At 40.8% G+C, this 18,658-nt stretch overlaps 1 protein-coding gene across 6 annotated transcripts in view; it reads left to right on the plus strand.

Moving 5' to 3' along the window:
- The window catches only part of NF1 (neurofibromin 1), a 253,648-nt gene extending 241,085 nt beyond the window's left edge, over positions 1-12,563 (plus strand). For 5 of the 6 annotated variants that reach the window (XM_004441909.3, XM_087440768.1, XM_087440769.1 and 2 more), the window contains one exon: positions 8,893-12,563. In XM_004441909.3, the coding sequence (XP_004441966.2) occupies positions 8,893-9,035 (143 nt within the window). In that variant the 3' untranslated portion in view covers positions 9,036-12,563. The remainder of the gene's footprint in view (positions 1-8,892) is intronic. The other variant, XM_087440767.1, reaches the window with a different exon arrangement.
- The last annotated feature ends 6,095 nt before the right edge of the window (positions 12,564-18,658 follow it).

Here is an 18,658-nt window from a genome sequence, read left to right on the forward strand (position 1 = left end):
AATTTGCCAACATCAACCTGCACCCAGTCTACTGAGCTTCAGGCAGGTGAAGCTCTGTTGCGGTACGTCAAAAAGCAAAAGTTGCTGATCTGCACACAACTCAACCCTTTGCTGCAAACTTCCCATGTCAATGCAAGACTCTGCTTTCTAGATCTTTGGTGCATAGCAGGATCAGCCACTAAGCTGTATTTTTTTTTTTTTTTTTTTGCTCTCCAACATTCTGTGGAGTCCAAATCTAGTCAAATCAACTACATAAGAGATTCGTGAACTACCTCCCCCTCCCAAGCATTAAACCTTATTTAAATAAAAATTTGGGTGGTAATTTATCAGTCACCAGCTTTTGAGGAATTGGTGGTCACTTACGTAAAGCAGTTGTCTCTGAAAGTGCATTCTTCTTGACAAATTATCATAGCCCACTTGTCTATCCCGTTAGCACAAGGAGGATTGTTTTTTAAATCCACATTTAAAAATACATAAATGACTGTCTTCTGACTCCCTCTCTAGTAGAAATTGAACTTGGCATCAGTGGAGACAAAGAACTGTACTCTGAGTTCAGTCCATATAAAATGTCTTAACTGTGGCCCTCTTAGCCAAATGGACATAAAACTTCACCTCTTCAGATTTTCCCAAATGCTACTAAGAGAACCCTGAAGAAAATCCATAACATTTACTCTATGATATGTAAGAATATTTCAGATTTGATAGTATGATCCATCATTAGGTCCAGTGTAGCTGAGCTGGGCATGAAATTGAACCAAGATTAGAACCAGAAAATAAAACCTATCTACCTAAAAATGCTGTATATGGGACTTTCTCTTGCTTAAGGCCAAGCCATGAGTGGTTCTCTTAGGTGATGAGCAAAGAAAGTTTTTTTAAAGCCATAATTTTGAATGCTTTATGACCATTTTATTTCAAGTGCAGTTTCCCTGCGTCCTCTTTAGATGTTAAAGAGCAAGTATACTAGAAATAAAAATCCAGATGGAATTATATGGACTCAGTATTCATGAAAAAGAAATTAAATAGATCCATTTCCAACGTATTAAAATTTGATGTATACTCTGCCATGGTCTCCTAATATTTTTCACACTGTAATTTAATTCAGTAACCATTTGAACACCTATTTTGTGTGTGTACATTAGGCACTCTGGGACATTTAAAGATAAGAGAGACCCTGTTCACCAGAGACTTGACAGTTTTTGCCTGTGGGTCTTAGTACTGGATTTTGAGCCAAAGTTGTTATTTCCTTCTGATCCATGTTGTTTAACAAATTCTACATGTACACAAGTTCTTTGATTCTAAGTACAAGACTAATACTGCAGTGCTCTGTAGAAAACCACCAAAATTCCAGATATTTATCCTATAGATATTCCTTGTTTACTATATTTAGGGGACTCTATTAGACCCAAGGGAGTGGAGGAGCTAGTAGGACATGACCCCTGCCCTCAAATAGATTTCAGTACTAAGATGGTCAAGTCTATGCAGGTAACTGTGTTGACCACTTTTGTGGTACTTGTTGGGTTGTACCTTGTACAACAAAGTATTCTGATAGTTCAAAGGGACATTTGTTTGGAAGAATCAGGTAATATGGCAAAAGTTTTATAATATATTTTGACCTCAAAAAAATGTGAGGTGTGTGTTATAAGTTTTTTAAACAAAAATAAGCCTATAATCTTTTTAAAATATTATTTACTAGAAAAAAATCTTTAATTTTTTTTTTCAGTCAGCTTATTTTCCTGTTAGTATTGGAGCATGAATTTTTTTACAGCAAAGACCTGTTTACTTGAGCTTTATTTTAAGTTTCCTTGTTCCTCTTTATTTTGGGGCCATGTCTAAGCCAGTCAGGTGTTACTCACTCTGCTTCTGTAGTACGGACCTCCCTGCTGGGAAGCTGGGTGGAGCCGCTTGGAGTTAGAAGCTTCCTGAACCAATAGTGCTGACAGCTGTGTGCACAGTGATGGTTTATCACAACCGTTTCTCACAATGTAGACTGACCTCTGCGTCAGTAACACTCCTGGTATGCTTACCAGGTTTACAATGTCTCCCTCGTAGAAGAAACTTAAAGGCCTCTATCTTGAAACTGCTGAAAATCCCTGAAACGATTTTAATATTTAGAGTACTGCTTCTGATATCCCCAGACCTTTATTTGGTATTGATTTATTTTCCTTCTTTTTCTTTGTTATTACCCTGTATTTAAGGGAGGAATTCATTTTAAACTGAGCAATTGCTTGGTTTAATTCTTGCTCATTTTTCCTCTCATTTTTTAGTTTAATTCTTGATTTAAACTAAAATTCTTTACTCTAATAAAGGTGGTAAAAACACATCTATCTGTAAAATCATATGTTCTACCATTTATTTACAGAGTGTAATATTTAAGAAATTAATGTTGAGAGTTCAATAATTAAAACCAGATTCTTTCTGAAAACCAGGGAACATAATAATTACCCAGGGTCTAATCATATTTCACCCTTTTAAAAAATCTTGTGGACATCACTCACGTTTGTTTTTTCTTCCATTCTGTGTCTGTGAAGCTTCTCTGCCTTGCTCTAAATCAGCAGTTTTCATGCAGCTGTTCCCTCATCAAGGTACTCTTTACTTTCGTCATCTTTGCACGAAGTACTGCTTACCCTGCGCTCGTCCTGGGCACATGGCATGAGACTTCACTCACCAACTCCATGAGCACAGTCTGGCTTAGCACCTGAGGGTCTGGTAAAGCCACTGCTTTAAGGTCTGGGTGCTTATTGGCACTGCAGGGCCGTGTGTCCTGTCTCAGCTAAGGAGCTGCCTCCTCTCCCCCGAATACTGAAGGTGCAGTCCCGGCCCTCAACTAACACGGGCAGGTTAACGAGAAACTCCAGGGAAAGTTAATAGAGAAAGCAGGGTGTGTGGTTTGATGAGTTCTGAGCTTAGGAAATATTTGTTTTCCCAAATATAAAGCCAACCCCAGTGTTGCCTTAGAAATTAAAGCTGGCCACCCACTCTATCACCTGTGTTTAAAAAAGGAATATGGCCCTTAATTAGCTCTAAGGACTAAGAAGAAAAAGAATGTGATACACTTAAGTCTAATTTATAAAAGATGCCTTTTATTCTAATCTTCTATAATTATTATACAGAAAGATTAGACCTAATAGAAAATAAGTGTTAGCAATTGATGAAAGTCCATTAAAATTGTTTTGAATTCTTAGCTACTATTTTGTACACCTAACTCAAAATACAAATATTTCTAAATATATATTTAGCACATATGCATGAATGTATTTACTATAGCATAAGAACAAGCTATAGTTACCTTTTCTTTCTAAGAATATTTATTATATTTTGTGCTTATTCAGTAATTTTACAAATTCTAGTATAAAATTCAAGTTCTGTGCTTTTGTTCTAAAGCTCCTTTAGGTAGATCACTTGGTCTTTTTTATTTCAGATATTAGGAAGATCTTAATTTGTGTAGTAATTATTTTACCTATGTGCAAAAAGTCTTCACATAGATTATTTTATCTGATTCTTCTAACAACCCTTTGAAATAGACATGTCTACTGTTATCCGTAATTGCCAGATTAAAAACCAGAACCAAATAAGAGTTCTGATCCAACCAAGACTCAAACCTGGGTCTTCTGACATGTTTGCCTTCTCGTATATGTAATAATCCTTTCCTGACAGTTTTGCCCTATTATATGTGTAATAAACTAAGCAATGCAGAGTCAGGTAACCTACTATTGCTGATCTGCAGGTGGTAGGAGATTCATGTTATTATTAGTCTTTCATTTTTGTTGTGTAATCTCAGAAATTACCTAACCCATTTTTCCTCAGCTTCTCAAGAACTAAAAGGGATTCAGTCCTTTTATTATTTCATGAAAATATTAGGTTCCAGTTTGGGAAACTATTTTGGTGTTTAAAAAATAAGTGAATTTTTTTTTAAGTGTTTTATTATTTGTCAGGCTGGATCTATATCCCTAGTTGTCAAAATAAACCCTCATCATACCTGCCTTCAAGGACCTCATGTTTGAGCAGAGGAGATCGACATATAACTTAAATAACTATAATGTAATCTAGTAATTTTTTTTCCCACTTAGGATTTTATCTTTATCTGGAACCACCACAACTCATTGAAGCATAGTGCTTATTAATACACTGCTGTATAGAATTTCCAGCTTCTTCTGCCCTGCATGTTTGTAACTTGCTGCATGTTGGATGACAGCATATCTGTGGGAGAAATTAAACTAGCAAATCAGGACCACAAAAGTTTTTACCTCTATTTCATTTGGGTGGTGGCCTCTGGGTTTCTGTGACCTCATGGATTTTTGCTTTTGTGCCCACTGAGTCAGAAGGGAAAGCCAGCACTTAGGGGCATAAGAGAGACCAGAATGCAAAGCCTCAGAGGGGCCTTGATGAAAAGAAATGCGACACCAAGTTCTGCTCATTAATTACAGTCTAGCGTGTACCAGTGCAGGATGGATTTTGTCTCCATTCTGAGCAAACAGGCAGATAATCTGAGAGTTTTTCCTGTAGAATGTTGAGACCAAATCCTTCACCAGCTTTTAGAAAGATTTCTAGATTTAATTTTAGAGGGTAAAAAGAAAGAATGCTGCCCAAATTCTCAAAAGTGAGAATTATGCTTAGAAACTTAAATGCTAAAACCAGATACTGTGATCATTTTGTTTCATACTGACTTGGCTTTTTCAAGATGCTATATTTTGGTATAAATATAAAGCATTTTTAATTGACTTTCTTCTTTAAAATGACCTTCCAGGGTTTTTATATCAACTTCTCCTTTGATCCTTACAGTAAAACATCTTTGCTGTGAAGTTGAACTTAGGAATCACAGCCATGCCATGGTTACCTGTGTGTGACTTGTAGAGTTGGGTCACTAAGTAGGAAGAAAACACACACACAAATAAGAATTGAATTGAGATGAAAGTTGAATTTAAGAGTAGAAGTCAGGGTCGGCCCCGTGGCTTAGCGGTTAAGTGCGCGCACTCTGCTACTCGCGGCCCGGGTTCGGATCCCGGGCGCACACCGACGCACCGCTTCTCCGGCCATGCTGAGGCCGCGTCCCACATACAGCAACTAGAAGGATGTGCAACTATGACGTACAACTATCTACTGGGGCTTTAGGGGAAAAAAAGGAGGAGGATTGGCAATAGATGTTAGCTCAGACCCGGTCTTCCTCAGCAAAAAGAGGAGGATTAGCATGGATGTTAGCTCAGGGCTGATCTTCCTCACAAAAAAAAAGAGTAGAAGTCAGCCTCTCACATAGCATTGAAGCTTAGTGTTATGAGTGATGGGATGATACTTTAATGTTTTTATTAAAAGGAACACATGCTTATTAGGAAAAAAAATTAGAAAATTCAGAAAAATAGAAGAAAAAAATCACCCATAATCCCACCACTCTAAGATACTCCCTATTTATTAACATTTTGGTGCATCTCCTTCTAGTTTCTTTTCTTTACATAACTGAGGTCATACTATGTGTAAAACTTTATAGCTTACAGTTTACCCTTAACATTTAACAAGAGGTGGGGCTGGCCCCGTGGCTCAGCAGTTAAGTGTGCACGCTCCGCTACTGGCGGCCCGGGTTCAGATCCCGGGCGCGCACCGACGCACTGCTTGTCCGGCCATGCTGAGGGCCGCGTCCCACATACAGCAACTAGAAGGATGTGCAGCTATGACATACAACTATCTACTGGGGCTTTGGGGAGAAAAAAGGGGGGAAAAAAGGAGGAGGATTGGCAATAGATGTTAGCTCAGGGCTGGTCTTCCTCAGCAAAAAGAGGAGGATTAGCATGGGTGTTAGCTCAGGGCTGATCTTCCTCACAAAAAAAAAAAAAACATTTAACAAGAGGTAAATAAGGCTTTTAAAATTTTATTTAGAGGTCTGAAGGTTAATTGCTTAACAAAACAGAAAATAGAATATTCTTAGTATTTCTTTGAAGAAACTTTTACCCTAGTGACTTAATCTGTGACCACAATTTATATACTTTTAATTCCTAAGAAGATCACTGAGCATGCCCTTGTCCTCAGACGGAAGCACTGCCACCTTGCAGTGTGGTGACTGCTTTCCCTCCAGGGTGAGCCGTAGTCCAGCCTGGGCAAGGCTGCACCAAAGGTCAGCACACAAGAAGCAGCCCCAGGGCGGCAGACTGCTGGCAGAGAGCCACGGGCCCTCCTAGTGGCCACGCCGTGTCCCTCCTGATGGCCATCTCCCACTGGTTACAAACCCTTATCTTTTTAAAGTCCTAGTTTTGCCTGAATCTAATTTCCTATTGAAGAAATGACCCCAGATAAGGAACTATTGGACTTGATCTTGTAGGCCACATGCAAATTTAAGGAAATGAAAGTTCAAATACACTGACAAGTTCATGATAATTTCAGATGGAGGAAGCTTAAAAAAAATTTTGTTTCTTCCACTAAAAATATGGTTCCACACCCTGCAGATCAGAGGTTGCATGCTTTTTGGCTCTGAATTACAGCCATCACATTTAAAAACAGAAGCATTCAGTTCAACCAATCTTATTGAAAAAGACATCAACGGGATCTTCTAGGAAAACAAAAATGGATAATAAATTATCTTTGCCCCTCTAGGTGCTTTTACTCTAGTAGAGGAAATAGGGCATACGCACAAGTTGTGCAAGTATAGGCCATGTGGGTTGGCCTGGTGGCACAGTGGTTAAGTGCGCGCTCTGCTTTGGCGGCCCTGGGTTCCCGGGTTCGGATCCCGGGCGCGCACCAATGCCCCACTTGTCAAGCCACACTGTGGCGGCATTCCATATAAAGTAGAGGAAGATGGGCGTGGATGTTAGCCCAGGGCCAGTCTTCCTCAGCAAAAAAAGAGGAGGATTGGCATCAGATGTTAGCTCAGGCCTGATCTTCCTCACAAAAAAAAAAGAAAGAAAGAAAATGTAGGCCAAATATAATAAATGTAAATGCCGCATAAAAGCAGGGAGAAAAAAGGAGAGAGTAAGTAGTTCTGGCAGGAGACAGAGAATGCATCACGAAGGAAATGGAGATGAGAAAAAATATGGGTTGAATATGATCTTGTGGAGATGGGCAAGGCAATGAAAAGAACCACACAAACACACAGCACAAAGTTCAGGCACCTTCAAGAGATGGTGAGCAGCCTTCTTTCAATTTTGTTATTCCTTTTTTAAATAGCTCTGGAGAAGATGCAAATAAATGTGCAGAAGAGAATAAAAATCATCCAGAATTCTGTTACCCAGAGAAAAGTTCTGTGAACATGGTGTTGTGTTTTCTTCCATTCATCTTTCTGCACATATGATTAGATTAGAATAGAGCAGATTCGAGATGCTGGTTCACTGTGCTTGGCTCCCAGAGAGGGGTTGTTGACATTTTCAGCTCTGCATTCACAGCCCAGCCCAGTGCACTTTCTCATAAAGAAACACTGACAAATGCCCATGTTCCTTTGATAAGTTCAAGACAGCAAACCTCTACTGAGCCTGTGTAAACCAGGCCATGTGCCTGTAGATGCCTTATACTCTGAATTCAAGGCTGGATCCAGAGGAAGGATGTGTGGCTCCTAGAAGGAGGTCATCCCAAATCCATTTCCTGCTCATGAGCCAACAAATGGATAGATGGGTCTATGTACATTTTTTATAACACAAATACTTTTTCACTTGAAATGCTACTTTTTGTCCAAAAATGGAAAATTTTCCCTTCTCAAATTTAATGTTTATTTTAAAATTCAAGCGGTACAGATAAGAATAAAGTAAAAATTACCTGAAATAATGCCACCCAGAGATAAAACGTTTTGGCAAATGTTTTCCCAGCCTTTTTTTTTTCTCTGTATGTGGGGTTTTTTTTCCTTACTCCAAAATTATGGTCATCTTTCTGTACCAGTAAATATCAATCAGTACTTTACGTTTTGATACAAATTGCTAAAATGCTCTCCAGCTGTTTGCTCTCCCACCAATAGTTATGCCAAAGGTGGGTATAATCAGGATAAGTATTTTGGTAAATTTATTGAAGTGTAACAGACAGAAAAGTACATAGATCATAAGGTAACAGCCTAATGAACTTTTAAGAGGTCAACACACTTAAAAATCTAGCAGCCAGATCAAGAAACACAACATTCCCAGCACCCTGAGAAGTTGCCCTCATGCCCCTTCCAGTCACTGCTTCCCAGGGTGACCACTGTTCTGTTTCCTGTCCAATCTCATGGGTGAAGAATACCTTGTTTTTGCTTCTAGTTACTGTTATGAAGTTACTTCTTAGATTATTTATAAAATTCATTGTAGGGTCCAGTTTTTAGAGATCTGATCTTCTCCAGGAGGGAAATAAATGGCATCTGTTTAAGGTGCAGAAGATGAAATGACTTGCCGTAGTTGAAAAGGAGGTCAAAGCAAAGATTCCACAGTATGACCTTTATGATATATTATTTTCTCAGTAAATATTTGAGTCCCTTTGGGATAGGCACTATGGTTAAAACAAATAAAAAGCATCTGCCCTTCTTTGAAATGATGAATTTCAGTACCTTTTGCAACTGGAGAGTGTGTATCTTCTTTGTAGAAACGCCAGTCAAGATATGTGGCTCAAAGCTGACCTCTACTGGAAGCTTCTGGTATGATTTGGAGGAAGGAGTTCTTGTCTTCCCTGGGGGCTGCTAGCCTTTCATTCAGCTCAAGCCTGCCTGCCTCTAGCTTTTCCTTGCACCTTCTCTCTTTGTTTTTTCTTATGCTGTTTTTCTGCTGTGATAGCAAATTTTGCTTAACAAAATGTGAGTTTTCTGTGTGACAAGGTCTTTGTAAACATTCTAGCAGTTGACTATTAAAACGAAATATGCAAACACAATTCGCCAGGTTGTATCTCGTATACAAATCAGATTCAGTCCTGGACCTTAACACCAGAGGAGAGGGAGTAACTGGCTGCTCTCTTTCTCTCCAGGAATCGACAAGGAGAACGTTGAACTCTCCCCAACCACTGGGCACTGTAACAGTGGACGAACTCGCCATGGATCCGCAAGCCAAGTGCAGAAGCAAAGAAGCGCTGGCAGTTTCAAACGTAATAGCATTAAGAAGATCGTGTGAAGCTTTCTTTCTTTCCATTTTCAAATAGACTTAACTTAGACGGGCTCTTCACTAGTGACCCCTCACCACCGTGCTATGATGCTGCACTTCATGTTTTATAATGAGCCCATCCCGTCTGCCATGTTGCCAGATGATCAACTCTTGGAAGCATTGCCTAAATTTAATGCTGCTTTTTCTTTAACTTTTTTCTTCTACTTTTGTCGTGTCTGGTTTAAGCAAGCGTTCAGAACAACTGCAAAGAAAGTGGGAGGTCAGGACACTTGAACTGAGACCATCACAATTGGGAGAGAGGATGGATTCTTGAATACTGCTACTACTGGCCAGCTAGGAAAGCCATTGGCACAGAGCTCTGCCTTCTATGTTTCCCCTTCTTCATCATACAGAGTAAAGTGTTAGTCTTATTTACACACTTTTCAAGATAGAAGTTTATGGGAGAAATAATATTATAACCCCAGTATGTTTAATCTGACTTTTAGCTGTGGACTTTTTTTTACCTTACAAAACTGAAGGACCGTAAAGGTGAAGCCTTGGTGACTTCTCACCATAAAGCCACAGGCGAGGTACTTGGGGGGTGGAGGGATTTAGTGTTTTGTAGAGGTTCTTAAGAAATACTAACACTTGAGTATTAGCAATAATTACAGGAAGCAAGTGTAACCACATATATCTTAACATTACCAAATTAAAGCAATGGGTTCTGAGGCCTTATCCAAACTCAGTCATCCAAACTAGTTTATTTTTTTCTCTGGTTGATTATCTTTTAATCTTTAAATATGCTGAAAGTTGTTGTTTTTTGTTTTTGTAAGCCAAAACTATACTAAGTATAGTGATTACACGTTTTCCCCTCCTCTACTTTCCTAAATAATTCTGAGCAGGGTAATCGATGAACAAAGTGTTGACAATTGTTCCTGGAAGGTAATGCTCATAGATGTCTGCATTAGCTCCATAGCAGAGTGGAATGGTACGGGATATGTAGAGTAGCGGATGCTTTTATTTTGTTTAATAATTTTCCCAGAAACATAGAGTATGGTATATATTATCAAAAGTTTGTTTGATCAGATGTATTTTAAATGTCTTGTAATCTTCCCCCTCCCCTCCAAAAAATGAGGAATCTCTTTAGCAAAACATTTGGATTCTATATGATAGAATTGCATTAAATCACTGTGAAAAGACTGGTCAGCCTGCATTAGTATGACGATAGGGGACCTTAAGAGGTGCTGCTATACTGAATGGTATGGATTATTGTGGTGTTGGAATTCCATAGTAATGAAAGTCCAGTTTCTTTGTGGTACCTGCGTGTGCAAAATAATTTGACTTCAGTGAGCATCTTAGTATTTGGATGTTCCAATTTAGGACTAAACCATATTTATTACAAAAAGATATTACTCCCCTACTCCCAGGTTCCCTTTATATGTTAAGATGTAAGGGCTTTGGGAGGGGAAAAGAAACCTAGGGGAGGGGGAGTTTCCTATAGTGCTATTTCATGAGTGGATTTCAGTAAATTAAATTCCACAGCTAAATCAATAAATAATGGTACATCTAAGTGTTCTGATTTTAATAATATAACACATTTCACATTTATCCACACAGTAACAATGTAATATGTTAATGTAAATAAAATTGCTTTTGATATTCAGAAATAACAAGAATTTAATTTTGTTAATTTGTTTACAGTCCTGGGAAAAGTAAGAACCATTTGCCAAAATAAAAGGGAAAAAACCTTAGTATTAATAGTTATTTTGACATAGAACTGTTGGAAAATATTGAAGACAGGTGCAATTAACTAAACCTTTGTTTTTAACTATTGTAGAGGCTGCATTAGACTAGAATGTTTATAATAACAGAGCAACTAAGACTATAAAGAAGCTAAGACTAGAACTGAGTTTAGAAATAGATCATTAACAACCCAGTGCCAAGGATGCCGAGCTGCCGTTAAGGGCTTAGTTCTCCCACAGCCCAGTGCTTCTGGGACAGGTTTCACAAATTCTTGGCTCCTGGAATAAAAGGCAGATTTGAGCCTTTAATCACTGTGGTTCCATGTTTTTCCTCTTGGTTGTTTGGTTTGGTGCATATGATAGTGGGTATTGTTATGCTATTTTGCTTCTCCCATCAAAATAGACAAACTTCCAAAGGTTTACTGTTAAAAATGTTGATCTTTCCATAAACAAGTTTTCCAAGGTATGATATTTCTTAAATTTATCCATTATTTCCCTCTAGTGTAATGAATGGAATGAATTCACTTGAAGTACCTCATGAAATGATCAGCGTTGCACAAATCAAAATTGAGCCTTCTTTGAACTGCAAAAGTACTTTTGACCAGTACATCCTGGGAATTTGAAAACTTACTAAGGTCTAAAACTTACTTTGTTTAAAGAACTTCTGACTTTTGAGGAAAATCTAGCTTTCCAAGTAACTTAAATGAACATGAGATCAATTTCTTACCAATATGCTTCCCCTGAGAAATGAAACACTTTTTTAGGCCTCATGCATGTAATCTGCACAAGAAATTCTGAAATTCAGAGCAAGTTGCCCATTTTGCATAATCTAAGTTCTATAAAGAACATTATAAGTAATTTGTTTGGGGTTTGTGGATGTTTCCCCTGACTTTTTAAAGAGAAAAACATGAACTCATCACGTTTTTGTCGTGCATAATCGACCTATTTTATCACTGCTCCAATCCCAGGGGTGCCCTTGTCGCCAACACTGAGACACGGTTCCCTGGCTTTGGGGGAAAGTGGCAAGTGCTCTGTCCTTCATCCACTCAACACCTGTTCATTCCCAGATGCCGGTTCTGTGCAGGTCCTGAGCCTGGAGCTGAGGACAGGACCGTGAACAGTCAGCTCCCACCCCTGGAGCAGATGTCCTTGGGGAGACAGAATGTAAGCCGACAACCCTCCCTGTTAGTGGGTTTTAGGGTTTTTCAGTTTTGTTTTGGCTTTTTGTTATTTTTTTACATCTCCCCCACCCCGCCATAATGAGGCATGTCTTATTCAATGTTATGCAATGGACTTACACAAAAATTCACTCTTAGTGTCAGCCACACAATTTTTTTTAATGCAGTATATTCACCCTGTAAATAGTTTGTGTAAAATTTGACAGAAAAGTATATTTACTACACTGTAAATACATGTGATGATATATTGTATTATTTTGCTTTTTTGTAAAGCAGTTAGTTGCTGTACATGGATAACAAACAAAAATTTGATTATTCTCGCGTTAGTATTGTTAACTTCTTCCTGCGACTGCGTTACATCATTTTAAAGAAAATGCCGTGTGTTGTAAACTTACATTGTATATGATAACTTCCTCTCCTTTCCACCCAGGCCTACACTTGGGCAGTTCCCTTGCCTACAGTCTCGTTGATATTGTAAGCAGGTGTGTGCCAGCAGCAGAAATACTGCCCAACAGACAAGATCGATCATTGTAGGGGAAAATTGTAGAAATACATTTCAGATCATTGTTATTCCTCACCCCATTTTCCTCCCTGTGTATGTACTCCCCCCTCTTTTTTTAAGTAAAATGTAAATTCAACTGCTTTAAGATGTGGGGAGTTATTTAATTTCTTCACATGCATCAGCTCTGTTTTCTCACTTCCCCCCACTCCTCCATGATCTTTTGAAATATTAAGGCCATTTCCTTTCTTTTAAGGATGTTTTGGGATCTCCTCTACCACCTCCCCATGGGAAAGACCTTTCTATTTCCAGAACTTTTCTAAACTAAAATAATTTTGGTGAAATGTGTAGAGAAGCAAAAGGTTTTTCTTGAGCCTCTTAGGGTCCCTGGCTGGGTCTGAAAACTAAACCCAACAAAGATTTACAGAAGAAAAGCATACACAATTATTTAATTTAAGTTTTACGTGACGTGGGAGCCATTGAAGAAGGCTAAAGGTATGAAGGTAAAGAAATGAAGACCCCCAAGAAACAGTTAAATCTGAGTTTTGTTTTTGTTTTTTTTGCTGAGGAAGACTTGCCCTGAGCTAACATCTGTGCCAATCTTCCTCTACTTTATATGTGGGATGCCACCATAGCATGGCTGATGAGTGGTGCAGGTCTGTGCCAGGGATCTGAACCCAGGCCGCCAAAGGTGCTGAACCTAACCACTACGCCACGGGGCCAGCCCCAAATCTGAGTTTTTTGGTGCTAAGTCTGATGAAGAGTGGGCAATTGTGTAGAAATATGACAGGTCAGAGAGTATGAGGTAAGTGTAGTCAAGTGGGAGATGCTTAGCAAGGCCTGTTTGTTAGATTCTCGGGGTCCCTTTGTCTTGTCTTTGGAGATAAGGATGCCCCTTTTCTCTGGGCGGAGGGAGGGCGCCTCTCACAGGAGGGGGTTATGTCCTGTTTTAGGGGAGAAGGGCAGAGTGACCTTCCTGTCTCTGCCATTTTCTCCGACTCCTACAGCGTAAAATAGTCCATATGCCAGGTTGCCATATTTTGGGGTTGTGTGTCCTGAACTCGCAAATGTGTTTTTAGGACCTGCCAAACTGAGGGGTGACTCTCTTCTCTGAGATAAGCTGACAACTTCTTTTAAAACGACCAGTCAGAAATGCCAGGACACCCCGAGGTCGAGCAGTCAGAGGGCCTGTCTAGCAACCCACAGTTCTCCCCACTTCTCAGCTCTCCTCTGCAGGGTCTTCTGCAACACTACATGCGTAAACACTGTGAAATGCTCTCCCTGGCTCAGCGGCTGCAAGTTTGACTATGTTGTTCACCCCATTATGTAGGCTACTCCCAGATGGAGGAAGAAGGCAGCCTAGACCCTGTGGGCAGGACAGAGCTGATCCTTAGGAGGGTAACAGTGTCTGGCATTAAACGAAGGACTGACAAGACCATAAAACAGATACCTGCAGGTCTGAGGCAAGTGCTGGTCTGTTTATGGGAAGGCTGAGAAAGCAGGGCATCTTACCCGGAGAGCTTGCTAATACTCTTTGGGCCCATCCCAAACCTCCGAGGAAAAGGCAGACTTTCCGGGGATGACCACTGGAGTAGAGAACGGAAGATCCTAGAACTACAAATAGCTGTCTTTTCCCTGTGGTCTAAAGCATCGTGGTCAAAACTAGGGATGCCTTTAGGGTAGTGACCCTCTGGACCACACCTCTCCATCCCTGGACAATAAGCTCCTGGAGGACATGGACCATATCGTTTCTCTCTTATGGGACCCCTGTGCCCATGTTTTGCCTGCACAGAGTTTTGCTTTCTGGGACACCCTCAGGCTCGTCTGCTGATTTTGAACTGCCTGGCCAGAAAAGTTAATTCCCGTGGGGGGGGGGGGTGGCGCGGGGAGGGGCAGGAGGTGCTGGAAGAATAGTAAAAACTTAACCTACAACCAAGTACGTTCCTCTTTTTCCAGAAAGTAGCCCATCACCCCCACCCCCAAGGCAAGCCCCCATGGTGGCAGGCGTCTTATGGCATCTACCCTCACCCTAGTCCTCCCTTGGTCTCCGGCAGTGCAACTTCCCTTCTGCTCACTGCGTGTCAGAACAGCCTCCCGCACAGCTGCTTCCAGATTCGCTCAAGGGCGATCAACCCCCGAGCAGTGTGCCAGGCTTGTCTTCATTAGCAACTCAGTCTTCCCGTTGAAGTGAGTGCCACCGAAGACCCTTCCAGCTCCCAATTTAAAAGAAGCCTTTCTGCAATGTTGATTATGTTTCTGTAAATAGTTGGCATCCTACAACCACGTGGTTCCTGCTGGTTTAAATCTCTCACATTTGGTTCTTTTCAACTGGCTAATCATAAGTGGAAATTTCATAACTTTCATGTGGAATTGTATTTTTTTTTTTTTTTTGAGGAACATCAGCCCTGTGCTAACATCTGCCAATCCTCCTCTTTTTTTTTGCTGAGGAAGACTGGCCCTGAGCTAACATCCATGCCCATCTTCCTCTACTTTATATGGGACGCCACCACAGCATGGCTCGACAAGCAGTGCGTTGGTGCACACCCGGGATCCAAACTGGCAAACCCCGGGTCGCCGCAGCGGAGCACACGCACTTAACCGCTTGCGCCACTGGGCCGGCCCCTTGGCTTCTTTTTTAAAAAGTACCTTCTAGAAACCCATTTATACTGTATGTGTGTATACATTTATACATGTTACGTACATGTATGTATGCGTATTTAAAGTTTCCAAAGTAACTTCATACACTTTACCTAAATTGGGGCAACTTACCTTTATCCGTTTTGTATTATCCCCAAAAGATCATGCTACAAAATTTCTCTAGGTCCTTGACCATGTGTTTATGCTGGGAGTCAGGCTAGTCGTGATTAAGAGAACTAATTAAGCCCGTGGGGCTGCAGGCTTCAGAACTTCCCCCACAGGGGCCACCTTCTTGATAGGAAATAGGGAAATCACCTGGAGTCTTCATCAGGCCCTTTCCTGGTCAGAAGTTTAGAGAGCTTTGCAACTTAAATACATGTAAGGGAGGAAAATGTCAAGAGATGTCACCTCAGCTGATCCATTCATTTGTTCAGACAAAGGTCTTCGGTTGGTTATAATGGTGCCCAGCCCTTTGCCAGGCACTGCAGATGCAGAAAAAGAAGAAAGCTTGGCCTCTACCCTCTGTGACCTCATGATTTAGTGGGGAAAGCAGCCACATAACGAATGACCACAGTGTCCCAAGGTGTGGACCAGGTTCTTGAACAGTCGCGGGGTGACTGACAGGGTTGGAGACTGAGGAGTCGGGTCTTGAAAAATGACCAAAAGTTTGTCCAGGTGGAGATGTCCAGTGAGCTATTCAGAACTGGGTTGTGGAGTCTTGACTGTGCGGGCAGTAATGAGGCTGGGACCACCTGGCCCAGCAGGCACGTGCAGCAGAAACAGCACACCAGAAAGGAGATTGGCTCATTCTGTTCTTATTTTCCTCCACCCTTTTGTCCACTTTGGGGAATGCACCCTAATTTTCTACATTAAAAACTGCATAAAGACATGCCTTAGCCCCAGACCAGCAAAAAGAGGGGCACTCTCTATCTTTGAGTCTGGCCCAAAGTCAAAGCAGGATGAGAAACTGATGGCTCCCTTAACCACTTGGTAATTTGCAGATGGAAGGCAGAAAGGAATTAGGTGATCTATGCCTTAAGCAAAAACACTGCCCCCCCCATACTCATATCTGCGATTCCACGGGACATAAAAAAAAATTCTTCCATAACAAAATACTGAGTCTTTCTGAGTTTGCAGCATGCATTTATTCATCCAGCAAACATTTACTGGGCCCTTGTTTTCACGAATGAACTCCCGCATCAGCACCTCTTGGAAATGCTCTCTGATCTCCCACAGGCTACGCTGAGAGCCCTTCCAGTCCTGTGACAAGTTCTCATTACAAATGTTGTGATCAACTGTTCCTGTCTCCCTGGTTAGACTCTGGGCCTCCAGATACAGGGACCACGCCTGGTTCAAGGTGCTCCATAGACGGTTGTTGAATAACACTTAAGGCTCTGTGTTATCAGGGAACTATATGAACAGACATGATGGAAAAAAGACCCCATTCACAATAGCAATTCCACTCCACCAACATGGAGATGACCCACATAATAAAGACCTATTGAAAACTCTAATCCAGACTTTGAGATTTCACAGACCAGTAAAATTTCCAAAATGTATTTTGTCAACTTATTTAGAAAAAAATGAAAAAAATAAAATTCTACTACCAGTCTTTTTATAATGGAAAGGCCATTTCAACCCCAAAAGAGTAGGGAGAGAGGGAATCAAGGGATGAAGTACGGTTCTTTAAGAGGAATTAATTTTGCTTTATAAAAAGTCACTGTGTGGTCCTTATTTTCCTCCCGTTGCTGCTGATTCAGTCCACACGGCACTGCCCGGCAGACAGGCATGTGAGGGGAGAGACAGATCACAGCCCTGGACGGGAAAACTGAGCACTGCAGAGGGCCAGTTCTTCCCAAATGAAGTACTGATGTAACACAGTTCCAGTCAAGAACCCTACAAGAAGAGAGCGTATCCAAACAAAATGACCCCAGGGTTCCCCTTGTAGAATAAACAAGAAAGCATGGCCAAGAAAATAAAATTAAGAGCATAGCTGGAAATTTTCCTTACTAGATAATAAAACATAGAAATTTTAAAATATTTAAAACTGTGATCATGGTAATTAGACCAGATAAATAGAATGCAACTGCAGGAAGGTGCAGATAATGCTATTGTTTAAACAAAAAAAAAAAGCACCCATCAACCCCGAAGTTCACTGGCTTAAAAGCCACAAAAGCTTATTTCTCACCCCCACTACACGTCCATCGCTGGTCAGCAGGGGGCTCTTCCCACCGGGTGTCTGGGCTCCCCGAGTGACTGATCAGCCAGCACGGCAAACGGCTGGTCATGGAGCAGAGGGAGAGGCTGCCCCATGTCTGCACTGTCAAAACGGTGGCCACAGCCACACAGGGCTGCTGAACACTCAAAATGTGGCCACTGAGACTGAGGAGCTGACTTCATTTAATTTAATTCAACTTAGTAAACAGTTACACGTGGCTAGTGGCTACCAGACTGGAGAGCCCAGCATCTGGAGGGTCTCGCCTTAGCAGTTGCAGGCCCATGGCCAGATGTGCAGTCACTTCTGCTCACAGTCACTGCCAGAACTTGTCACCGCTCCACAAAATCACAAGGGTCAGAAAGAGCCGTCTTCCTCTGTCCCAAAGGAGGACAGCTGGAAACGTTGACCAAGCACGTTGCTGGCTCCCACAACAGGGAAGGACTAAAAGCAGTGGAAGAAATCCTAAAGTTTACACTTGGACTACCTCACAGGTGAAAATGTCCCCAGGTCCAAAAAAATCACACCCAAAATGTAAAGGCCAACAAGCAGGGAAATTGCTCTCATTATAAAGAGTTCATAGAAATCAATTTTAAGAAAAGACTCAAGTAGAAAAAAAAAAAATGGGCAAAGGACGTGAATGGCTAATCCAGAGAACGGAAGCACTGTCCCAATTGCTAAGTACTAGACAATGCAAAAGGTCGTCGCGCTCATTAGGAAACCAAGAGAAAGGGCATTTTCATCTGCCAAATTAGCAAAGGTGTATTTCACTAATACTTGGTGCTGGTCGAGGGTGGAACGCGATGGACTCACTCCCGCTCTTGACCTCATCCTTCCGTGTCACCAGCCTCAAAAATGTCCACACCGTTTGCCCTGGAAATACTATGTCTAGGAATCCAGCCTAGAGAAATAAGTGACCAGAAAGCTAAGACTTTCGTCAAAGTATTATTTATAATATCAAAACACCTGGAGACAACCAAAATGTTGGTCAAATTATCTACATTCATCCAGCACTTTCTGGAAGCCGACAGGACTTCCTTATACAGCCTTTAAAAATGGGTGTAAAGAACATTTAAATTTGAGGGGAAATTTCCAATACAATCAAGAGTTTAAAAACTGAGTATGAGGGCTGATCCCCAATTATGTAAAAAAAAAAATATATATATATATATATATAGTTTATACATAAGAAAAGATGAAAAGGAAATGCATCCAATGTTAATAACTATATATTGCTAATTTTTGTTTCTTTTTTATATTTGTCTATATTATCTTAGCTTTTTACAGTGAGCATTATACTTTAAGAACAAATTTAAGTTGTTTTTAAGACGTGAAGGTATTGCTGGCTTTTAGTTGTACTGAGAAAAGTAGTCATAAGAGTG

Source organism: Ceratotherium simum, chromosome 16 (assembly GCF_057802395.1).
Source record: "Ceratotherium simum simum isolate JZ-2026a chromosome 16, ASM5780239v1, whole genome shotgun sequence".
In the NCBI taxonomy this organism is placed as follows: Eukaryota; Metazoa; Chordata; class Mammalia; order Perissodactyla; family Rhinocerotidae; genus Ceratotherium; species Ceratotherium simum.